This window comes from Ostrinia furnacalis, unplaced genomic scaffold (assembly GCF_004193835.3).
Source record: "Ostrinia furnacalis isolate ACB-3 unplaced genomic scaffold, ASM419383v2 OfSCF0416, whole genome shotgun sequence".
Taxonomy (NCBI): Eukaryota; Metazoa; Arthropoda; class Insecta; order Lepidoptera; family Crambidae; genus Ostrinia; species Ostrinia furnacalis.
In genome coordinates, this window is record NW_021130655.1 from 335230 (window position 1) to 361670 (window position 26441).

At 38.9% G+C, this 26441-nt stretch overlaps 1 protein-coding gene across 1 annotated transcript in view; it reads right to left on the bottom strand.

Annotated features, from left to right (window-relative positions):
• Window positions 1-15435, bottom strand: part of LOC114364222 (mucin-2) — a 63968-nt gene extending 48533 nt beyond the window's left edge. The window contains exons 1-5 of the mRNA XM_028320288.1: window positions 15242-15435; window positions 11457-11653; window positions 10608-10847; window positions 9576-9857; window positions 8903-9245 (exon numbers count right to left, since the gene is read on the bottom strand). Coding sequence (XP_028176089.1) covers window positions 8903-9245; window positions 9576-9857; window positions 10608-10847; window positions 11457-11651 — 1060 coding nt within the window. The 5' untranslated portion in view covers window positions 11652-11653; window positions 15242-15435. The remainder of the gene's footprint in view (window positions 1-8902; window positions 9246-9575; window positions 9858-10607; window positions 10848-11456; window positions 11654-15241) is intronic.
• Between the last annotated feature and the right edge of the window lie 11006 nt (window positions 15436-26441).

Consider the following 26441-nt stretch of genomic DNA (forward strand, 5'->3'; position numbering starts at 1 on the left):
TTGATTGCACATTAGACTATGAGCTGTAGACTGGACCACCCTAGACTGAGCATCTGCGCTTAAGCTTAACGTCAGGTGAATTAAAAAAAACGTATAAACATTTTTTTATTAATTAAGACATGAAATAAGCAGCTTACAACTCACTAATGAAAGTTTACATTTATCAAACAGAAACAAAATGTTCTAAAAGTATGATTGAAGACAAATAATTAAAATAAACAGAAAATACATTTACACAGTTATCCAGTTGACAAATACAATTTAAACATCATCGTCAAAACAATAAATATAACAATAACCTTAATTGTCCTTCTCCAATTAAGTTGAATTGTTGAATGAGCTCAAAGTAGACTACTTCCTAAGACTGACGCAATTAGCTATATTTCAATCAATCTTGTTCTCGCCAAAGGCTGTTTCTTTGACAAATAAAGAATACAGTGTTCCCCATTAGGGCTTGATCCCATGGAGACACCCCATTTTTTGCAGGATGCCGTTTAGTATACCTACGTGTCTTAATATTAAGGTTCACACGAACATCCCCTTTGCAGTGTCCCACAAAAAATTGATCCGTTCGAATTTGTAATCCTAATTTCAAACACACAAATAAGTGTTTACACGACCTACAGGCTAATGTATTTATGTATTTATTTTGGGATAGTACATAGCTTCCTGAACGCTGCCCAGCCGAATAGGATTCGACGATTGACTTCTTTCTCGAAGTTGGACCTACCTGGACTGTTTGTCCCAGGTATACACAATTGTCAACAACTTCGAGTGGAGAGTCTCCAACCTTTAAAGGAGTGGGGCACATAGCTCGTAGAGACGATTGCCGTTGGGGCAGAAAAGTTCTCGAGTTACGAACACGGGCTGGAAGACGTAGAGTGGGCAGGCCTCCTACTATGGGGCCGATCTGGTAAAGGTCGCGGGAGGGACTGGATGCGGGCAGCGCAGGACCGTTAATTGTGGAAAACCTTGGGCGAGGCCTTCGTCCAACAGTGGACATCATTCGGCTGAAACGAACGAATGAAGCACAATATCAGTAAAGTTCTGCAGGACCCTGCATTACTGGATCCTGGGATCCTGGCAGGATTGCCTTGGGAACGAACCCTTACTTCCATCAATTTATTAGACTCGCCGGTTTAAGTATCTCCACCGTCGCACGCCCCTGATTAATGGAAATATGAACGGGCCAGAACTCGATGCTGCGATAAGGGAAATTCATTGAACTTGATTGATACTTGCTGAAATTACATAAAAAATCATTCGCCTTTTGTTGATGATCAACAACTCGTTCTTCTTCTTCTTTTTTTGATGTTGGCAATACACGTCGAGGCCGACTTGATTAAAGACAGCTTGTCTTCTATGGTAATTATTAAGCTCAGAGCAAACTTATCAACTCGGAAAGGGAACGTATCGCCTTTCGCGCGCAGTCAATTGCGAGGCGAGACGTTTACCTTACGGTGCGGATAAGTGTGTGTTACAGTATGAAGTTTCATACAAAGATTATTCTGGCCGCTTCGAGTTGATACGGTTACGATCCCTTTCCGTTGGAAAATGTGCGATGTCCTTTAATTATCCACTATTTAATGTGAAATCTTATTTGCTTACGTCACAAAACCTAACACTAAACAAACAACCGTTTTGTCTCCATCACAATCATTTACAAGACTATTTTCTTTCAGCATCTTGTGGAAACCCATGTGGAAAATCAATTCCCAGGCTCAAACGTGTAACTGTCGCATGCCAGATGGATCAACTGATAAATGGGAGCATGAATATGGCTATAGCAGATCGTTTGTCACAAAATACGAAAGGATAAACAGACATAATACAGGGCGTAATTTTTATACTTCATCAAATGGGTTGATTCTATTCAAATACAACTAAGTACCTTTCCTACAGGACCAATATGAAATGAAAAAAAAAATGCTGGCCCCCATAATAAATTATTCATTGCTGATGACAATTAGTATGTAAAACTATTATTTTATATTTGAAATTTAGTTCCATGGAAAAAGTTGTTATATTTGAGCAGTAGAAGCAATCATTTTTGTTTGAATATTATTTTATCAATTAAAAAACTTATACCCTGTTTAACTAGGTCCATCTCTTATGGCTGAGTTGCACCATCTTATTTTAACTTTGACAAACGTCAAAAATCTATCAAACTCCTTACAAAAAACACCGTTATTTGTTATTATTACGGTAAAAATAAGGTGGTGAAACCCATGTGTGATATACATAAAGATGTAGAAGCAACTCTATATTTTTCTAACTTTTATGTTCTTACACTAATTACTAAACCAATTAAAATTAATTTATAGAGGGCTTTTTATATTTTGTGGAGGAAACATTAGGCGAATAATATCGCTTTTATGAGGATCTTTCCTGAAATTAAGGATAATACGAGAAAAAATAATATTAATTAAGTATAATTTGGCTTAAAATTGCAGAGAGGATTGATTTCAAAATTTTAGTTATTTTACCGACTTATAATTGAATATTACGTAGTTATAAGTAACTAGCGACTTCGTACACGTGGATCCCGCTTTACCCCCTTAGGGATTGAATTTTGCAAAATCCCGTCTTAGTGAGCATCTACGTTATTAAAAGGACCATGCAAAATTTGAGACTCCTAGCACTTGTAGTTTCTGAGATTTCGTGATGAATGAGTCTGTCAATAAACCTTTCGTTTTTACACATAGAAGAAGATTCAATTCAATTTATACAGTTCTCAGTTTAAAAACCACCTGTTATAGGGGCATTTTTTGGAGAAATTTATCAAATAACAAAAAAAACACGAATTTAAAAGCAGATTTTTTTGAAAAAGTATAATTTTTTATTATTTGTTGGCATTTTCTGAGTATTTCATGTGTTTTTTTAGTATTGCATGTTATTTAGCATTATTACTGTTTTTATTTTATCAGGATATACCTCTTAGTTCAAAAGTTATTACGTTTTCTTTACAATAAGTAACCGGAAGAAAAAAAAACTATAAGAAATTTAAAAAAAAACTCAAAATATTTTTGACCACTTTTTTGTCGATAAAAATACCTAGGTTTAGTTTCACCTATTTTCATATTACACTTTATCGTGACTGTATAAACACAAATTTTTGGAAAGAGAAAGGTAGACTACATGAAGTAAATGACGTAGAGATAAGTCGTACCTAATTTAAATTAGGTTTCTCGCAATGCCTTAAATTTATTACGTCATTGGCCTTGTTACAATTTACTTCAGTGTTCTCGACTGAAATAACTCTATCAGTCGTGTAATTTGATGTCAATTTGCTGAATCAAGCTTTGATTGTATGAAATGTCTTTTACTTTCCAGAAAACTACAATTTTGTCTCAATTTACTATTCAAGATACATACGAAACAACGCTGGAAACTGGATTAAATACTGTAAACCTTAGATGAATTACCAAGCTGTAAACCCTTGAAAAAGAGGCTGACAATAGTGACTGAGTTTCTTGCGATGCTTCTTCTCAGCACTGGCCCATTTATTGTTCCTAAGCAGTGGTAGGGTTAATACTGGAGACGTGTAAAAGTGCTTTTTAAAAGCCTAATTACAAAAAGAAATGCGTTTTATGAGTTTCTTATTCAATGTCAGTCTTGAGTTACTTATATGATCGATCTATCTCATAAGATCCATTAACTAGATCCATTATGGATCTACTGAGATTTTATTTTCCAACTAGATCCACCGTGGATCTAATGAGAAGTTATTTATCATTTGATACACCATTACTCCTAGTCGCTACAAATGGATCTGAGGAGAATATTTTTCTCATTAGATACAACTTTTTGTTATGGATCTAGTGAGAAGAAATTTAAACTACCTACATAAAAAAATAGTTGCTCAATTACATTTAGTCTAAGTATTGAAATTCAAACAATCAAAAGCTTCACTTTAAGTTTTGAGCTTCGTTCTGCAATACCTAAAAACATAACCCTCCTTCTGGTGCAATCGGGTAATGAGACCTGCAAAGCACTTAAAACTTGTTTCAGTCTCAAGAATAACTACATTTAGTTTTGATTGGTTGAATTTAAATATTTAGTCTTCTCTCACTTACTTCTTCCTCGATGAGGATCGCGACCACATAATAATATACTGTTCCTCCACAGACTATTAATATTTAGTAAACCAATTAAAATGAAATATTTGTGTAGTTTTTTATTTTTTAGTTTTTTGTAGTTTTTTTTTTTAAAGATTATTAGCAATTTGTATTGCCCAAATTATTAATAGTCCCATTAGCTTAATTAGTAGTATAATAATTTGTTCTTTTTATTGGTACCTACTAACAATGATTTTCATCTTTTCAGGTACACCGTACGGCGTTTACACCAGAAAATTTAACCTGAAGAAGGTTGAGAAGTCATTTATTATATGTTTATTCAAGCGAAAGTGCATTCATAGTTAGAGTAACTTCAAAGGGTTCAAACAGGGCTGGATTTACCAAATGGATTTCTGGGCTACAGCCCAGGGCCCCGTGGATTCAAGGGCCCCAGCCAAGCCAAAGTCAAAAATAGACCATAATGCGAAAAAGTATAATAGGTGGGCCCCTAAGTAACTAATATTAGTCAAGGGCTCCCGAAAACTTCCTCATGGAGGACGCGGGGGCGTCCGCTACCTAACACTGAGGCCCGAAGTGCGCGCGGAATCCCCACGCGCTTTGGAGCAAAGGCCCCACTGAAAGGATCTGTAGAGTGAGGCTGCGGTCTTTGCGTGGGGGCATGCATGCGAACGATTCTCCAACTCGTATGCTGCCCTACTAAGCGCGACCAGAGGGACCCGACTGGTTTTTAGTGGGGCCTTGTCCTTCAGGCGAGGAGAGCCCCACATAACTCATGCGCTCCCTGGGCTGGTGAGTATGCAGTTTCATGCATTTTCAAAAAGGGCCTCCTAAGCTCACGGTCCGGCCCTGGGTCAAGCATATGAAACCATTTGTTACAGTTCGCCTCACTAATTAAATTAGTTTTGCAGCAATTGTTTTCACTAATTCAAGGAGGTTTAACAGAAATGTGTAGACGGCGAGCTAAGTCCATAAATCATCGAATATGAAGCTCATAAATCAGACCTTTGGTAAATCGAGTGGCAGACTTCCGATAAATTCAGTTATAGCTGGGTTTGCAGGTATTTTCTCGTTTAAAAGGTTTCTGGAGGCGTATTTTTAAAGCATTCAAGCAAAAACTTGCAGCATATGAGCATAATTCTTGAGGATATTATAATGTAACTCATATAAAAACGTCGCGTTGAGACCCGTGTCTCTTTATTTTATTCGTAAAATGTAGTTTAGAAAAAAAATACACTAATTACTAATAGTCCCGTTAAGCCCTCGTGGTAAGCTAAATAAGCATGTGTTACGACGAGTGGGTTAACGAAAATAGTCGAGCGGGCAGGGGGTTCGAATACGCGTTCCTTAGATCTTGAGTCGGCCAGTCCGTCCGACTACTAAAGCACTTGTCAGTCCGACTACGCGAGACGTCAGCGCATGAGCGCAGACAGCGTACAGTACAAATTGTTGATTGTGTTGACGCGGACGGCCTCAACTCTCGTTGAGCGACCAATACCTATAGTACGAGAGCCCACGACCAAAACCATGTGTCATAGCAATACGGCAAAAACCCTATAAAATCGTTAGATTGTATGATTCTGAACCCGACTAGGTGTGTAGTAACGGTCGAAAGTGTAGCAACTGAGTGGGAGGCCATTTCTGCTGTGTCAAAAAAAAAGACAGTCGGTNTATCATTCAACTATAGTCTGCAAATCAGACATATTGCTATGATGCAGTTCGGTAAAATTCTTTGACAATTTTGAAAATTCGGTCAGATCAAACGCTACGCGGAAAATGTCTGATATTGGTATTTTCGAGTTCAGGATAATCGTATCTATCGATTTGATGCGGTTTTGGCCGTATTGCTATGAGACAAAAATTTTGGTCGTGGGCTCTCGTACTAAGTATGTTAGAATTAGTACGAGTATGTCCGAGATTTGTCTTGTGGCTATGGCAACTAATTGCGAGCGTCTGATGATATGTATTTGCAGTCGCTCCATTTATTAATTAGTTGACAAATTTTCTTTTGTCAATAAGGTAGTTGTAGGTAATACTTTTTTATGTAAATTTATGTTTAGTAACTGTATGTTTCCCATAAAATAAGTAAATAAATAAAAAAGGTTCTATTATAACTTGTGTCAAAGGGTATCAACATTGGGTCATTTCCAACATATTGGTCCGAACAATGTACCTACATTTAATTATGCTGCTTTCCAAGAAAATGATGACCAATATCCCCATAGAGTACTGCGTAAACAACATCAAATTGAACTGAAATTTCTGTTTAACCCAAATATTGACTGTAAGTAAGAGCCATATAACTTGAGTTCTCCTTCTAGTCCAGTCAATAAAGCATTATAGATGGAAATCCGTGGAACACAATTTTTGACTTCGGGACTTTATTTAGACTAGTTAGGAGGTGAACATAGCAAAAGTCCCCGCCCTTAGCCCTTGAGCCGGCGGGGAGAGGGGAGTTTAAAGGTGCCACTTTTCGGTTTTTCGCTTAATCCTCGGAAACTATGCGTCCTAGTGACATGACTACTATGAACCAAAACAAGCTTATTCAATTTGCTACAGGTGAGATAGTCAAGTTTTTTTATATCTTGTATAGTTTTCGCGGCATCTGCTCTAGAAGGTCTGTAATATTGGAAATTTTATTTTTGTCTTACATGTTTCCATCAGGAGAAAATCGACTAAATCAACTTTGAGCTAATATTCTAGACATGCGGGAGCATGTTAAGCCTAGTTCCAGGGAGGGGACTGCACCGTGTGTATATTTAGACGAACCAATTGGAGCCACTTTTGACTCCTCATCACTCAAAAAGTACTGTGCATTAACACTTCAAATTTGGCTCATGTGTTAAGACTTGCAAGATAAACATCAGCTTCAAATTTCATAAATATACCTCAAACGGTTCTTTAGGTATTGACGTCTAAAAATCTACATGGCTGACCTATAAGACCAAATTCTAACCACTTCCAGATGACCTTGAAGGTTCAAATTTGGCATCCAGATAGGTAGTTGTGTAAATACAAAGGAACAAATAAAAAAACAGTAAATTTTAACATTTCACAGGTGATAGATAGATTTTAGAGTCCTAAATGTCGATTTTTGAACGTCAATACCTATATAACCGTTTGAGGTATATTTATGAAATTTGAAGCTGATGTTTATCTTGCAAGTCTCAACACATGAGCCTAATTTGAAGTGTTAATGCACAGTGCTTTTTGAGTGATGAGGAGTCAAAAGTGTATCCAATTAGCTCGTCTAATTATACGCACGATGCAGTCCCCTCCCTGGAACTAGGCTTAACATGCTCCCGCATGTCTATAATGTTTGCTTAATGTTGATTTAGTCCATTTTCTCCTGATGGGAACATGTAAGACAAAATTAAAATTTCCAATATTACAGACCTTCCAGACCAGACAGAGCAGATGCCGCAAAAACTATACAAGATATAGAAAAACTTGACTATCTCACCTGTAGCAAATTGAATAAGCTTGTTTTGGTTCATAGTAGCTATGTCACTAGGACGCATAGTTTCCGAGGATTAAGCGAAAAACCGAAAAGTGGTACCTTTAAACCCCCCTCTCCCCGCCGGCTCAAGGGCTAAGGGCGGGGACTTTTACTATGTTCACCTCCTAACTAGTCTAAATAAAGTCCCGAGGTCAGAAATTGTGTTCCAGGGATTTCTCTCTACACCGTCGTTAAAGCATTCATTGACTGGACTATTCTGTGCAAAGGTTAGTTAGTTTCAAATAAATAAACCCGGAAACTTTCCCATTAAAGCTTGAATTTTCCTTTCAATTACTTAATATTAGATAGTACCAGTATTTAATTAACTGAACAATAATTAATTTCACATTTCACTATTTATATATACTATACCTATTACTAGCTGTGCCCGCGACTGAAAAACCCTTATCACATATGGGAATGAAAATAGCTTACGTTCTATTCTCAGAACCACTGAATATACATGAATACCTACTGAAATTTCCTAAGAATCGGCTAAAATGTTCCAGACAAGTTTTGATAAACACTGTGACACGAGAATTAGAATTGTATGTTATATTAGAGATTATTTTCATATTATTACTTACGCTTAATACGCGCGAAAATACTTAGTTTGAATAATATTTCCCGTTTTTGCAACAGCTTTCGCTACTGCTCCGCCCCTATTGACCGTAGGGTGATGTTATATAACTTAAAGCCTTCATAGTACCTAGAATAAAGTTCAAAAGTCAACTTACTGATGCGAAAAATTAAAAGTTAATAGCGCTGACATTTACCCAGTTAAATACATTCCATCCACTGCTGCAAGTGTGGCTGAAAGCAAACAAAGGATCAGATAATAAAATCGCTGCATCCCTTTTTTCTCATTCCTTTTAGCAGCGCTGACTACATTCCGCAGACAGTTTTTCAGTTTCAGTCTCACTGTTTCTTTTTATCCTTAAGTTGAATAAACGCCTTCTTGGAATGTAAATGGATTTTCACGAGATCGTCTGGAAAAGCGGTCGTTGTTTGTTTTCAATAAGTTTTCTTTTTTCCTTTTGAGACATTAGAACTAGAAATGACATAGCTAACTACTTCTTAGCTCTTTCATCTAATTAAGCATGCCAGATTATTTTATTAAAAAGATGGGTTACTAAATGTATACCTAATCTAACAAACTTAGTGAGAAAATTCACATCATAGAATTTATACAACGCCAATGAATGCGGCCGAAAATTGTAGGCTGCATCAAAAATATAAATCGAAATATTTTAGCAGTATTAATTTGACATTTATCAAATACAATTGCTTTCGTTACACCGTTGAACATTTCCTCGTGTTGCTGCGNCTCGTTCTGTGGTTGTAGGAGCATCCGTCACTAGTTCTGTGGTTGTAGGAGCATCCGTCACTAGTTCTGTGGTTGTAGGAGCATCGGTCACTAGTTCTGTGGTTGTAGGAGCATCCGTCACTAGTTCTGTGGTTGTAGGAGCATCCGTCACTCTTTCTGTGGTTGTAGGAGCATCCGTCACTCTTTCTGTGGTTGTAGGGGCATCCGTCACTCGTTCTGTGGTTGTAGGAGCATCCGTCACTCGTTCTGTAGTGGTAGGAGCATCCGTCACTCGTTCTGTTGTTGTAGTTGTTTCATTTGGGTTTTGTTGTCCGCAGTTGACCAAGTGTGACCATTCACATTCCTTTAAACAAAAACGTAATAATAAAAATATTTATTGCTTTAAAAAATACAAATTGGAGCAAAATCATAGTTTTTTTTATTATTTCTAGCTGAATAGTACCTAGTTTTAAGTTTAAAGTTTAAGTTTAAATAAGCAAATAATACCTCGTCAAGTTTAAAAAGGTGGAAAAGACTTCTCATGAATTTTATTTGATTTTTAAGGGATGGGAGTCTTTACTTGTTTCAAATTAACTCCCCGCACCCCGCGCGACCGAGACCAAAAATTGGTGGGGCGCGTCTTCGAGGATGAAACGTTCTATACTCACTTTGAGATAGTAAAATTTTTGTTTACCTGCAGTTCAAAATCGAAATACGTGTGGTAAGGGCAATGCATCAATATCTTATTCCCATTGCTGCAGCTATAAAACTTATTGCACTCATCTTCGTGTGGCAGCAGTTTATAAATACTGAAGTTGGATGGGCAGCCATTGGGCAGATACTCTGGAGCAGGCGTTACTGTAGTTGTAGTAGTCTCTGTAGTTGTAGTGGTCTCTGTAGTTGTAGTGCTTGCTGAGACTGTAGTCGATTGTGTAGTGCCTGACACGCAGTTCACGTTGTGTGGCCAGTCGCAAATCTGTAATTGAAACATGCATGATTAGATGATTAGGCCAGATCCTCCATTTTCCTCTGGTTAATTAATAATGGCTACAGAGACGACCCTCTCTAATTATTAGAGAGGGTCGTCCTCCTTTCATCATCATCATCATCATTTCAGCCATAGGACGTCCACTGCTGAACATAGGTCTCCACTAATGCTTTCCACGTTGATCGATTGGTAGCGGCCTGCGTCCAGCGCTTCCCTGCTACCTTTACGATGTCGTCTTTCCACCTTGTAGGTGGACGTCCCACGCTGCGTTTTCCGGTACCGGTAGTGGAGACTAATGGATTACATTTATAACTAGCGGCTGTACCCCTTACTGCTTTACCCCCTTAGGGGTTGAATTTTGCAAAATCCCGTCTTAGTGAGCACCTACGTTCTAAAAGGAACCCCCATGCAAAATTCGAGACTCCTAGCACTGGTAGTTTCCGAGATTTCGTGATGAGTGAATGACCTTTCGCTTAGATTACAATGTAGATTAGCCGCCTCTGTGGTCTAGTGGTAAGACCACATACATCGAGGTCCTGGGTTCGATGCCCATTGGGGCCAAAATTTTCTGATCGCTTTGGTATATGGTACATCCCGTTTGCAGTGTCCCGCAAAAAAACCCAATCCGTTCGTATTACAAACACTGTGCTTATGTATTCATAGTGCAGATCCAGTTTTGCGAGGCCCTGCATTACTGGATCCTGGAAATTTGGATTACAAGAGGGCTCTAATACCTACCTGGTTAACAAAGTCGAAATGTAGTCCACCAGCGCACGACATTTGTACTTTCCTCCCATTGCTACAACTGTAGAACAGAGAGCAGTCTGTCTCATGCGGCAACAGGTGATGTCTGCTGAAGTCTGCCGGACAGCCATTGGGCAGGTATCCTGGATTTGTAATTACTGAACTTGTAGTTGTACTGGCTGTGGATGTAGTTGTGCCGGGGACGCAGTTAGCTGCAGCCGGCCAGTTGCAGACCTATGACAAAGAATCATAAAATTAAAAACTATAGATAAGTCTGAAAAATCTCATAATTTTATGTTGACTTAACTGTGGCTTCACGTTAGACCTTTTTACACTAACTGTGCCTGCGACTTCGTACGCGTGAAAAGAGTTGGATAATATTTCGCTTTTGGAATTTTTTTTCTTTACTGCTCCGACCCTATTGGCTGTATGGTGTTGTTATATAGCCTAAAGCCTTCCTCGAAAAATGGACTGTACAACACAAAAATATTTTTTTAAATTGGACCAGTAGTTCCTGAGATTATTTGAAAAGCCTCCGATAGAAAAAATAGAGAGGATCGTGCTCAGTGGAGACTAAAATAAAGAATGATGATGATGAATTTCATTGATTTTTTTTTCTTATTCTTTTCGCTCTTGGCAGAGGTCGTGGTCACGTCGGTTGTAGAGGCGGGGACAACTCTCCGCACGATCTCCCGCCATCTCTCTTATTTATTTATTTATTTTTATTCAAACATCTTACAAGCTAACAGAATACATTCCAAAGCTCTTGGCAGACTGCCTGATGCAGTCAGATACGCGGTTTCCCCCCGCCGATTTTACTTGCTAATTTCTTGATTTCTTTACCTTTAACACCGGGTCAAAATGCAGTCCCCCCGGGCAGGGCATCAGAAACTTGTTGCCATGGCTGCAGCTGTAGAACGACGAGCAGTCCGTCTCATGCGGGATGAGGTAGTCGTTTATGTCCACCGGACACCCGTTTGGCAGGAACTGGGCTGATGATACTGATGCCAATAGCAGCAGTAAGAAGTGTTTGGACATTTCTGGAAAAGTCATAAAAACATTATTAGTTCTGGAACTCTTCTGTACCACTGTTTCGGGACTGTGAGGTATTTTTTTATCCACAACGAGGAAGCTCTTGGCCTGTATGAACCTGATGGTAAGTGACGATCAGGCTGAAGGTGGAAGCGAGCTTCACCCGGAATCCTCAACCACGGAGGAACTGGCTATCTTACCTCTAACTGCCCGAACACAAAAATGCTGTTAACATTGTTGTTATGGCGACAGACTTAAATAAGGTGGTGGTAGCTAGCCAGGCGGACTTAGAACAAGCCCTACCACCAACCAAACCGAACAGATAAATCTGCCCCCACTGGGAATCGAACCCGGGACCTCTGCATCTGAAGCAGGTGGTCTTACCACTAGACCACAGAGGCGGTTAAACAAATTTTAACATTCGATTACAGGGAAAATGGATTATAGTTTTTAATGTTTATTTTTTAAATTATAGTTTTTAATTATAGTTTTTAATTATAATTGTAGTAATTTTTATATTTTTAATTAATTTAATCAGTCAATTATTATTGTATTACATTTGCACACCGGTACAATCCCCGGTAGAACATAATTGGAACTGACTCAGATACTGTATACCTGTATTATCATGACATTTTGTTCTGCAAATAAACTTATTTGATTTGATTTGATTTGATTTGATTTGATTTGATTTGATTTGATTAGAATGTAAATCGGATTTTTTTTTCGACACTTCTCAGCTGCAGTCAATATAGCGCTGCGCGCTGGTAGGGCAAAAAAAGAATGAGACATGTATAGACTCCTTAAGAGCATTTGAAGATTTGTAAGTAATTTAATTAGTCTATACAAATATAGATAATTTTGATTTTGGTAAGACCACCTACTTTAGACGCAGAGGTCCCGGGTTCGATTCCCAGTGGGAGCAGATTTTTCTGTTCGGTTTGGTTGGTGGTAGGGCTTGTTCTAAGTCCGCCTGGCTAGCTACCACCATCTTACCTAAGTCTGTCGCCATAACAACAAATGTTAACAGCATTGTTGTGTTCCGGCAGTTAGAGGTAAGATAGCCAGTTCCTCCGTGGTTGAGGATTCCGGGTGAAGCTCGCTTCCACCTTCGGCCTGATCGTCACTAACCATCAGGTGAGATACAGGCCAAGAGCTTCCTCGTTGTGGATAAAAAAAATCTAAGCTTGAAAAATCGAGTTTTAAGCTTTATTAATTAATACGCACCTGTGTTTTCAACCGGACAAAACAAAAAGTGCGACTTAATCAGACTTGAAACATGTTCGGTTTGATTAATGCGATTAATAACAAGATAAAATCGTTTATTGGATTATAATAATCATTTATATGACTCTACATACGTCTATTGAACTCCTACGTTGAGATTCATGTTTGATTATATTATGTACTAGCTTTCCGCCCGCGGCTTCACCCGCGTGGAATTTTGTCTGTCACAGAAAAACTTTATCGCGCGCGTCCCTGTTTCAAAAACCGGGATAAAAAACTATCTTATATCCTTTCCCGGGACTCAAACTATCTCTATGCCAAATTTCATCAAAATCGGTTCAGTGGTTTAGGCGTGAAAGAGAGACAGACAGACAGACAAACAGACAGACAGAGTTACTTTCGCATTTATAATATTAGTACAGATTGTGTATAAATTATTTACCTACTAATTACCTTATCATTTGGCTTTGATAACGTGTTTTCGGTAGCAGTGATTAATTTTTAATTATCAATAACGAGGAATGACTAGTGAATGATTAGATCCTATCTGAAGTTACGCCAAAACGATTATAAAATAACACAAATACCTATGTACTAAGACAATAACTGCCTCATGACCTAGTGGAATGACCACAGCCTCTCTTAGACCCAGAGATCCCGGGTTCGATTCCCACTGGGAGCAACAAGTTACTGCATTAGCTAGATAGTGGTTCTTAACCTTTAAGTCACGAGGGATCATTTTACTAAATTACTGTCTTGTCAGGGACTACTTTTTTTTTCAAAATCCTATATGAAAGGGGAGGTCGATTTCTCGCCCACTGTGCGCCGCTTGCGTTATGTTGACTCGACTCATTGCGTCAAGTCACTTGTTTATTACGATGTCTTCGTGGACCACTTGGAATGCCTCCAGGGACCACCAGTGGTCCGCAGACCACCGGTTAATAAGAACCACTGAGCTAGATGGAGGATTTGGCCTACACTCCCCACGCTGGCCAGACGGGTTGGGGAGGCCTGATGTTCGCGTATTTGTCCATTAGTCGCCTCTTACGACGTCCACCGGAAGAGTAGGAATGTTCTTATGGTGCTTCCAGACTAGGCGCACGGGCTCGCGCGGCAAACTCAACATCCTGCTCACTCAAGAGCAGAGTGAGCAGGATGACTAGCGTGCCGCGCGAGCCCGTGCGCCCAGTCTGGACGCACCATTACTCTAACTAGTCTGAAGCCACACGGCAAAACGTGTTTGTATTTACTATTTAATTTATTTTGGAGAGAAAACTAGTAGATTTTAATCTTACTTTGTTTGTACAGTAGGACGGGAAGGACTGAGCATATTACGACGTTAAATAAAGAGTGATCGTTAAATGGAGTGACACGGTAGTGTGGATATAGAACAAGGTAAACCAAAAAAGCCAAAAAAAGTCGACGTTATAAGAAGTTTGTCGTTAAATCGAGTAACGTTATAAATAAACACTGTATTTGTAATTCTTTGTTAGAGTGTAAGTAGTGGATGAAAAACCCAATCACTACCTGGATACGGTGTAAATCGATTAATTTTGCATTTATTCTGTGAAAAGACATAATCTTATTAAAATTATTGATTTTGTATTTTGAATAAAGTATTTTTCCACATCATGATATTAATCTTTAATCAATCAAATATGTACACAATACATGTACAATTTTACATAAGAAATCGCCGCAGGGGACGTCTAAAGTCTTAAAAGAGGAACTAAAATATATTAAGGTACTAATAGCTTAATTAATCCATTCGTACTAATAATATGTATTACTGGTATAACTAGCTGTGCCCACGACTTTGTACGCGTGAAAATCAAATCATTTATTAACTTTCAGAACAAGGTTTGTATAACAGATTAGGTACGAAAATTTTAAATGTAGAGTTACAAAAACGAGCGTTCTTTTCAGTGGTGTACCCACCTACCTACCGTGCCTGTTTAAACTACAAATCAAATCAAAAATAATAACTTAATTTTAACAACTATTTTGGCTCATAAACGTTAAAAATTATTTAAAACAGCCCAGCCAGTGTGGTCTGCTTGAGAAATAAGAAGCCAGAGTATTTTTTATGCATAACAAGGCAGTTTTTTGACCACAATCGCACCTGATGTTAAGTGGGATGCAGTCTAGGATGGTACATAAATCTTAAGTAAAAAAAATCAAAGAAACTCATAAAATTTTTGCAAGTGGGCTTTTAAAAAGCTCTTTCACACGTCCCAGTATTAACCCTACCACTGTTTCGGGACAATAAATGGGCCAGTGCTGAGAAGATGTAGCGCACGTCAGTCAATAATAAAGAAAAATATTTGGAAAAAGTAAACTAATAGATACTCGTATTATTGTGTACTTACCCAGTCCATGTAAAATATAATTAAGCTTGAAGAAAAGTTATTCCTATAATGTTCTTTTTATCACTTTTAACAAAATCACTTCACTAAGCTTTTTCACAAACATTTGTTTCAAGCTTACATCAACCACTGAAGTGGTTTTACATTTTAATCTTGTTATTATTAATATAAACCCTTTATCTACGTTTAGTATCTTCGATATGCACACGTATCGAGGTGTATAATCGAATTATAATAAACATTATTTCCTTATAAACGTACTTTATGTAGTGTCTATTAGGTACGAGTACTATTGCGAAATGGCTGCGGAAAATCTGTAGGCATCAGAAAATGACACATCTTTCCAATAATGTAGTTTTCCACCTCTTTTTTATGCAGAACAAGGGTATTAGACCGCAATCGCACCTGGTGTTAAGTGAGATGCAGTCTAGGATGGTACAGTCGAGGAATGAAAAGGTTCGTCACCTTAGTGTCGGTTTTCGCTTGCACTAGGTGCTGTGAGAGTCAAACCTGCCAACATAACAGTGCAAGAAACAGTGCTGCTAACACTTAAATAAATATGACGTTTGCTAACGAATAAGGTTTTGCTTGTTTATTTTTCTATCCCATCAGTGCAATGCAATGATGACATTGACCAATTGACAATAGTTTTTTTTTATTTAAAAGAAATAATAATGGCAGGTTGAACCAACAAGAAGGTTTTAGTTTATCAATCATAATAATCTTCTTGACAAGAAAATCGTCAAACTTTGATCTGAATAATTTTGAACTTTACTGACGAACAGTTAAAGATTATTTTCTCTAACTCGAGATTATTCTGCAACATAGTTTCAAAAGGTAATATTATTATGTGCTCGTGATTCGTTGAAGGAATCAATTTGAAAACTGACGGACCTTTTCATTCCGTGACTGTACATATCTGCCCCGTGAGTGCCTATTCACTCTCGCCTTGAAAACGCCCGGATTATAGTCTTCGGGAAAGACAGCAGCAGGCAGCGAATTCCAGTCCCTAGCTGTTCGTATTATAAAAGATTTGGCGAAACACTTAGTGCGAGCTGGTGGAACGTCAACAAAACTCATAAAACTTATTTATTTTTGCAAACAGGCTTTTAAAAAGCACTTTTACACGTCCCAATATTAACCCTACCGCTACTTCGGGACAATAAATGGGCCAGTGCTAAGAAAATGTTTTTAATAATAGTTGGGCGGTTACTTTGGTTTTCCTGCGGATCTCCTTAGTTCTGATTCGATCACGCAGGAAAACTCCGAGCATAGCACATTTCATCGCTCTTTGGGTGACCTTGAGCTTTCTTATGAAGCCCATAGTAAGTAATAATACTACAAATAACTTACCAAAATCCCGTTAATGCCTTCAGCTAAGCTAAATGTTAAACGCTTACCTACGTTTTATGAGTGGATTCACCACAATAGTACACGGTCGTGGAGATCGAACTAGCGTTCTTCGAATCTCTAACTAAATTGTTTATTTATTAAAACCTATAATTTCTTAAACCATGCACATTAAAGATGATGTATCTATTCTTCAATTAAGTCAGGGCTTCCCAAACTTCATGATACGCCCTGGGGCGTCGCAGCGTTGTCCCAAGGTCGTCGGGAGGTGATCGAAAATAAATACACAATTATTCCAACCTCTCGTTCCCGCCGCTGCAACTCCTGTGTAGCCATGATCTACAGCTTGACCGCCAGTAACCCAACCAGTGAGGGCCATGTTTGTCCCAGGGGAAAGTTACTGTCATCGAAAATAAATAGTAGAATGTAGAGAAATAGATGAGAATAGCATTTATAAACTAGAGCCTGGTTTTGAGATGCTGTTGTTTTGAATGTCACTTTGGCAACTTTATTGCTATCCAACATTCTGTGCATGTAGTGGCAACCTTTAATTAAGGCAACACCTAAGCTTAATTTATTTACCTATAAGGAAACTGTGAATGTATGGTGTATGTTTTGTTGGTTGTCCTTAAATAAATAAATAAAGCTACGTTTGGAAAAGCAAACACATCCTTCCCATTAGTATTACGCACCACCAGGTTTCCACCAGACAGAGCGGAGCGGAGATGTGTTTTGAATAACCCATGACCAATGAGGGTTTTCGCGTATGAAAAATCCGCCAGATGGCAATACGCAGACGGGAGGTCCAAATGCTGCATGATTGGTTATTTTTGACATGACATTGACAGATAATTATGTCAAAATCCACCAATCACGCAGCAGTCAGACCCCACATCCACGTCCCGCCATCTAGCGGATCTTTCATACGCGAAAACCCTCATTCCCAAGGGCGCCGCAGTAAAAAAAGTTTGGGAAACGCTTTAAGTAATGTTTTTAAGTAATGCAAACAGGTTTAAAGCTGCGGAAGTGCACGATTATCGCCTACATGAGTATTGCTATTTTGTAGGCGTTTTCCTGCATTTTTAAATGAGCAAACATTGTATGTACGAGTATTCAACTTTATCTGGGAAAATCCAGGTCTAAACCCACGAGTATTTGTTTCTATAGATCTAACGCCAAACTCAGTCTTTTAGAGACGTCAAACGTCTTTGTATGCTCTCGTCGTCGTCGTCGTCGTTTCAGCCGAAAGACGTCCACTGCTGGACAAAGGCCTCCCCCAAGGATTTCCACAAAGACCGGTCCTGCGCCGCTTGCATCCAGGTACTTCCCGCGACCTTCACCAGATCGTCGGTCCACCTAGTGGGAGGCCTGCCCACGCTACGTCTTCCAGCTCGTGGTCGCCACTCAAGAACTTTTCTGCCCCAGCGGCCATCAGCTCTTCGAGCTATGTGCCCCGCCCACTGCCACTTGATTTTAGCGATTCTGCGGGCTATGTCAGTCACTCTGGTTCTCCTACGGATCTCCTCATTTCTGATTCGATCACGCAGGGAAACTCCTTTGTATGCTCTGTCAAGTCTTAACAAGGCAATGTCACCCCTCCCGTGCCGCTCCCATACCTCAGGCACTAACCGATTTAATTTTATTTTATTTTATTTTTCTTTATTCAGAAAACCACAGCTCTTTATAATAATAATACAAACGCTAGACCTATAGTTTTTACATAAAAGTTATCTCGGTTAGAAGCCATGATAGCCGAATGGTGAAGGGGTCGGACTGGCCGACTCGTGATCCGGGGAACGCGAGTTCGGTCCCCGCCGCCGCTCGACTGTTGTGGTGAGCGCACTGATACAAGCATATTTAGCTTAGTACGAGGGGCTAACGGGAGTATTATAGTAATTTGTATGATAACAAATTACTAATCCCATCCCAACTAATATTATAAATGCGAAAGTAACTCTGTCTGTCTGTCTGTCTGTCTGTCTGTCTGTTACGCTTTCCCGCTTAAACCTCGCAACCGATTTTGATGAAATTTGGCATAGAGATAGTTTGAGTCCCGGGAAAAGACATAGGATAGTTTTGATCCCGGTTTTTAAAACAGAGACGCGCGCGATTAAGTTTTGCTGTGACAGACAAAATTCCACGCGGGCGAAGCCGCGGGCGGAAAGCTAGTATCTAATATTTAAGAGCTAATCAAAGCCTAGCTCGATATTGGTTTTCCTGTAATCATTAATTACTTAACTTAGAGGCTGTCAATAATGATTGAGTACCTAGGTACTAAGTTCCCTCCACTTCCTCTAATAACTAAGGTACTTGATACAAATAAGGCCTACGTTCTAATAAGGCCTATACATCAGAAAACACAGATAAACAAATCCAACCGGGATAATACTTCAAGGACACGTACTCATATGCCCTACAACCCGGTAGAGTGCAAGAGCGCCCCGATCCACGATCCCAGCACCAATTGGCACGCGTTCTTCTAAGGTGGTGGGTGATTTCGTGCTCTATTATAAAAATCTGGCGATTTCATCTTAAATTTTCGGTAAAACAACGCTGTTTTAGATTAAGCTTTACTTAGTAATCGTTTCTAAATATTTCTTACTAGCTAATAATTACCTTAATTTGTACTACTGGCTATAGATGCATTATTTGTAAATTTTTAAAGACAACAAGAGCGAAATATCTAATAAGGCCTAGGCCTTATTTCAGCATGGTAGGCCATATTGGATACTTATGTCAACACCTGATTACGGACAAATTCATTAAACTAAATGAGTCAAAGAGTAACTAAATATTTATTTAATAAGAATGTTACTAACAGCACAGAAAATAAAAAGAAAACAGAGTAAAAAAAAATTACTAAACCTGTAAAAAAAAGAAACAAAATACAAAACCAATAAAAAATAAGAAAAAAAAGCCGTATGTATAATTCTAAAGGATTAAAGCTGATATTATCATGCCTGTCTCGAAGACAATGTAGCAGATATGCTACCATAAAGGACTGCTTTTGGTGGTATCATAAAGATTGTGTAGGAGTTCGTAAAGATGATTCAGAAGCATTTTTATGCCCTGGTTCTAACAAAAATTGAGATCTCATTTTGTTTACAAAAAATCAAGACTATAGTCTATCCAATATAGCTTGATTAGAATGACGGCTGTCAAACGAATGTGACTAGTGATGTGTATGTTTCGTACGGTTCACATAGATGTATCGATAAGTTTTCGAAAAAATGATATGAAAAAATGCACCCAATTTTTCTTCATATATCTTTATTCATAAAAATGACAATTATGATTTAAATTTAAANCTTATTTTGAATAGATTTAGTTAAAGATTGTGTTATTTTTTGTAATATTGCTAAAATTAAAGGATGGAAGAAGTTAATTAACCTTGTTTTTGTTGACTGGCGTTAATATTTATTGAAATATAAGCATTTAAAGTTAGGTAGGCCTTATTTGTATCAAGTACCTTATTCGTATTAAGGATTTAGTAAGGAATTTAGTGCAGTTAATATTATTGCTTCAAAGAAGCCGGGGAATTCTGCATTAGATTAAAAAATGTTAAATGATTAGTCAGACATAGATATTACCTGCACATGCTTACAATCACGTGTTTATTTTAAGTAAGTAGTATCAGATAAGTTACTTTTTTATAACTATGCAATGAGTTAGCAGCATCATCCAGTGGTTTGCGATTACAAACTCAAAGTTAAGTACTTGGTTCGAATCCCAATAATATGTTTTTTATTATTTTCATAAAAAAAAATAAGTAATGATATTTTATGTGGACTGCCACACATGCAAGTGGAGGGTACCATTTCAAGAAAAACGCAGCGTGAGACTTCCACCCATAAGCTAGACCGACGACCTCACAAAAGAAGGCGCTGGGTGCAGGCCGCTACCAACCGGGCGATGTGGAAATCATTGGGGGAGGCCTATGTTCAGCAGTGGACGTCCTGTGGCTGAAATATGTGATGATGTTGATGCTTTCTTTCTTTCTTTCGAAAGTGCACTATATTAAAATATTTAATAAGATATTCACATTGAAAGTACGTGAATAAAACACTAATATTCATCATGATTATAATCAGATTGTAATTAATTAACGTAAGCATTTCAATCTCAGATTATCACGAAAAACGAAAGCCGTTGTTTTCAGAATTCAGAATACCCTAATCTAATCGCGGAGGCGGTAGCCCTTGGCATTGTGGCAACACTGATGGAAACTTTAATCGGCCATTATTATAGGGATTGAAGACAATCCTAACAAAACAAAGAAAGTAACATACTTAGCACACACTTAACAGGACTGTTCCCACCTCTCGTTCCCACTGCTGCAACTCCTGTGTAGCCAGGATCTACAGTTTCACCGCCAATAACCCAACCAGTGAAGGCCAAGTTTGCCCCGGAGGAAAGTTAAACTGTCATTGGACGCGCAACGAAATTAACCCTAGAGTGCTCGCGCTATGAGCATTTTGCCGCCCTCAGCAAAAAAATCGAGTTATTTTCTACACGATGCGTTTGTCAAAGTCAAGCGTTTCAGTAGCTGCCTCCCCATACTTCACCTCCATGTATTAGAAATTAGAAGAAATTTAGTGCGCAGGTGACCGCAATAGAGAACGATTGTTGAACGTATGTCACGTTTTGCGGCAAATTGCTCACTGCGCGACTACTGACGTAAGTAAAATTTGTGTGTTTGGTTTTTAGTGTAGTTGGAAGATTATTAGTTTTCATTGCGTATAATGTTGTTTTGACATTAATGACGTCATAACATTAATAATTACTATTAGTGCTTAATTTATTTCATGTCGTTTTCGGTAAAATTCACGTAAAATACAAAAAATGAAAAAACAAGGAAGATGTCGGATTTCGAAGAAGCTGGTGCACTAAAATTAGTAGAAAATGTATACTAAAGTTGTAAAGAAAGTAAACATAGTCATTACAATACTGTTATAGAACAATCAGCGGCAGAATCTGAAAATGATGTGCCAAGGGTGCAATAGTTGTGCAAATTTACTGTGCAACGCACATTAAATGCACATGTGACAGGCCTGTTTTGTTGAAGCACATGTCATAGATGAAGTAAACCTTTAAGTGTGCTAATAAGTTTAATATTTGATGATGTATGAAGGTAAAAACAATGTTGTTTCTATGATTTCTATAAATATTTCCTAACATTTCCAAAATATATTTTTTTCTTTAAATTTTAGCCACAAATCTTTAATTAACGTTATTTTCTAATAGTGTATGCTTTATTCTATCATTTTTAACTGATTTTCATATTTTTAAACTGTTATTTGACACCCAACCGGACTTGTAAGTTTGGGCGGCAAAATGCTCATACGCGAGCACTCACGTTTCACGGAAAGGCGCGACTACTCTAGGGTTAATCAGAACATAAATCGTTTTCAATCAATATTAGTTTTACCCAAGTTGCAAGAAATTAATGATTCACAAAATTAACTTATCTTGTGCAATAAAGATCACATACTAATCGAGTGGTACGAGTAAGTACTCGAGATAGGAAGGAAAATTTGTTCATTTAATTTTCCATAGTAAAGGTTTTCGAATTCCTTTCCGACAGTGCTGTTTTTCCTATGTTATAGGAAAAGATGATTCATTGTTTTGCACTAGTATTTACTAAAGCTAAGTCGTCATAATCATTGACGCTCACTAAACATAGGCCTCCCCCTATGATTTCCAAATTGCCCGGTTGGTAGCGGCCTGCATCCAGCGCCTTCCTGCTACCTTTATGAGGTCGTCTGTCCACGACAAATACTGCGATTTCTCCCCTTTCATACTCATAGCTAAATAAATACATATTTATAAATCCGTGTAGTGCCTGTAGAGTTGACCTTATTAAATAAATAAATTAGGTAAATTAGAAGGTCGTGCACCATCATCATTTCAGCCATATAGGACGTCCACTGCTGAACATAGGTAGGCCTCCCCTAATGATTTCCACAAAGGCCGGTTGGTCTGCATCCAGCGCCTTATCCTGCTACCTTTATGAGGTCGTCGGTCCACCTTGTGGGTGGACGTCCTACGCTGCATCCACTCCAGAACCTTGCTGCCCCATCGGCCGTCAGTTCTGCGTACTATGTGCCTTGCCCATTGCACATCAGCTTGCTAATCCGTCGGGCTATATCAGCGACTTTAGTTCGTTTACGAATCTCCTCATTTCTGATTCAGTCTCGTAAAGAAACACCGAAGCCCTCTCCATAGCACGCTGTGCAACTTTGAGCTTCCCTGATTACGAAGTATCAAAACTTCAAAATTCTGTACCTATCTATGATGCTATAAAAGCCTGGAATATAAGGTTTCAAATTAAAGACCATGGCATTTTTCTAACCGTTTATTTTAAAACATGGCAACAATACCCTTATTCACTACTATACATCCAGCTGTTTAGGCGCTATCCAGATGACTTCACGAGGCATTATTTTTACAAATATCGTTTAAATCTATGCTTCTTAATATATGTATAACTCAAAGGTGACTGACTGACTGACTGACATAGTGATCTATCAACGCACAGCCCAAACCAGTGGACGGATCGGGCTGAAATTTAGCATTCAGGTAGATGTTATGAAATAGGCATCCGCTAAAAAAGGATTTTACGAAACTCTACCCCTAAGGGGGTAAAACGGGATCCACGCGTACGAAATCGCGGCCGCTAGTTACAAAAGAAACTTTCTCTGTTACTCACGCTTAAACCATTGAATCGATTTCAATAAAATTTGGTGTGGAGACTGTACGAGACCAAGGGAAAAACATACAACCTGCCGAGCTAGGATGCGCCCCGTGATAACCTCTTATCTTATAGATAATTTTAAACGAAAAGTGTATGATCTTATCGCGTAAAATCGATAAAAATGGCGTGATAAAGCTTATCGCGGCGCGCATCCTAGGCCTACTGGTCAAGTTCACTGCGCACCTCGCTGGAATGCGACTCTCCCTCGCACTCACCCGCACACCTCCCCGCGCGCGCCCCGTCCGTACCAGAGCGACGATGTGACGTCACGGCTGCCAGGTGCGCAGTTAACTCGACCGGGTTGTAGGATAGGTTTTACCCACGTTTTTGGAAGAGATATGCACGCGATATAGTATTTTAAAACAGCCAGAAATTCACGAGAAGTCGCGGGCGAATGCTAGACTTGTAAATTACGGCCCGATCGCGAACGTCGTCAAAACGGCTAGAGCACCTTCTGTACTCGCTACTCTGCTCCGTGAAGCTGGAAAATCTCTTATAGGTACCAGCGCGCGTCCCTTAAAAAAAACTTGGAAATAATGGAGTATTTACAAGTTTTTTTTGTTTTTCAAATGTTCGAGGTCAACATCCTAGACTGCCTCTCACTTAACGTCAGATTCGAATGCGGTATCTGCCTTGTTCTGCATAAAAAATACTATCGATCGTAAAAATACCGATAACTTGGCATCTCTAGCGTCTAGCCAAAGTTTGACAGGACTTCCCCGCATTTATTTATTGCACGTGACTCAAATATTGTCGGCATTTCTCTAAATTAGACCTTGATAAAATGTAATCTTGACATTCATAAATTAATCATAAAGATTACATTAAACATTAAACCCTAACATATCCTGGTCTAAGGTCAGTATTGTGAAATATTCTGAGTTTCTTCCGCCACTTTAACTAACCGCCTCTGTGGTCTAGTGGTAAGACCACCTGCTTCAGATGGAGAGGTCCCGGGTTCGATTCCCAGTGGGGGCAGATTTTTCTGTTCGGTTTGGTTGGTGGTAGGGCTTGTTCTAAGTTCACCTGGCTAGCTACCACCATCTTACCTAAGTCTGTCGCCATAACAACAATGTTAACAGCATTGTTGTGTTCCGGCAGTTAGAGGTAAGATAGCCAGTTCCTCCGTGGTTGAGGATTCCGGGTGAAGCTCGCTTCCACCTTCGGCCTGATCGTCACTTACCATCAGGTGAGATACAGGCCAAGAGCTTCCTCGTTGTGGATAAAAAAAATTAAAAAAAAACTTCTCTGCACCAGCCCATATGTTGTCCCGAAGTGGTGGTAGGGCAAGCTATATTTGGGACGTGTATAAGCGCCCTAGAAAGGGCCTATGTACTGATTAAAGATTTGATTTCATTTAATTCAAGCATACGAGTTCCCGTGGATGTCTTAAGAGGCGACTAAGGGACAAATACGCGAGCATCAGGCCTCCCCAACCCGTCTGGCCAGCGTGGGGAGTGTAGGACAAATCCTCTTGCCTCTGGTAAATTAGAGGGCCGTGCTCCTGCAGTGGAGACTAAATGACCTGATGACGAATGAATAAAAATAAACGTATTTTTATTAAAAAAAAAACTACATTTCTTTGCGAAGCCCTGTTCCTACTGTTAATAAATTGTGAAACATCTTAACGTTAAAATATCGGTATCGTTATAGCAAATGAGCTGCTGTCAGAGTGACATTGATGTAAGTTTTTTTATGTATGACAAGGCAGGTATTTGACCGCAATCGCACCTGGTGTTATGTGAGATGCAGTCTAGCATGGTACATATCTGCCCTGTAAGTGCCTATTCACTCTCGCCTCTCGCCTTATTATTATTATTCTTCTGTCTAATGGCTTCAATGGTGCGAATTTACAGCACACTGGTTTTGCCAATGTCGACACTCTCGCTTGACAAGGCCCGGATTATAGTAATGTCAATGTCACTCTAGAAACGTCCGAATAAAGTGACGCGCGCTTTTATGGAAAGTAGGTAATTAATTGTATTTAAAATGAGGCAATATAATGTGTTTTATATCTATAAAAGCGAAAGGTCTCTGACTCACTCACTCATCGCGAAATCTCAGAAACTACAAGTCTCAAATTTTGCATGGGGGTTCCTTTTAGAACGTAGGTGCTCAGTAAGACGGGATTTTGCAAAATACAACCCCTAAGGAGGCAAAAGGCGATCCACGCGTACGAAGTCGCGGGCGGCCGCTAGTACTACAAAAGTATATTAACAAAAATAATGCCTCACGAAGTTTCAACACACATACACCGTATCATTCTGTTTGATTATTATCAACGTATATCACACGCAAACACAATATTAATTTAACTATGGCAACACATTATTACAATACAATAAATACTGGTAACATTATGCATTTTACAACTCATATACATATACACTGGTCAGTGGATGAATTATAGACAAAGACATGGAACTTAAAATATTTTTTTAATATAGTAATAGGTCTAGCCCTTTACCAGAGTAAATACAAATGAGTAGGTCATCTTCATAGAAACGCCCGAGCGCGGTTTGTATGTGAGCGCGCCAATACGTATGCGGCGCGCACGCACACACTGACAAAATTTAGCGTTGATTAGCGGGGAGTTGCGCCGAATTTTGTCAGCGCTCGGTGCGTTTCTATGAAGATGACCTACTCATTTGTATTTACTCTGCCTTAACTGAGTCATGGGAGGTATTGCCTGAGGTATGGGAGCGGCACGGGAGGGGTGACATTGACATATTATGACGTGACAGAGCATACAAACCTTGGGTCTAGTCAAAACGCACTTTAAAATCGCAAACCCATCGCAAACCAGTCGCAAACAAATAAACAAATCGCAAAAGAGGTCGATAACAAAAAAGGCTTAGTCAAACGGCAAAAAATCGAATCGCAAAGCCCTACCTATCGATAATCGAAAGACTGGATTGAAATTTCCCATACAAAGGCTTAGCCAACATGCATTTAAGACTCAATCAAAATCGAATCGAATCGCAACACCCGCCATTTTCATTGCGATTACTAAAACCCCGGTGATAAGCTTCGATTCGATCGAAAACCAATAGGGTGAGTTGCACCACCTAACTTTGACCGTAACTATGACATTAACCG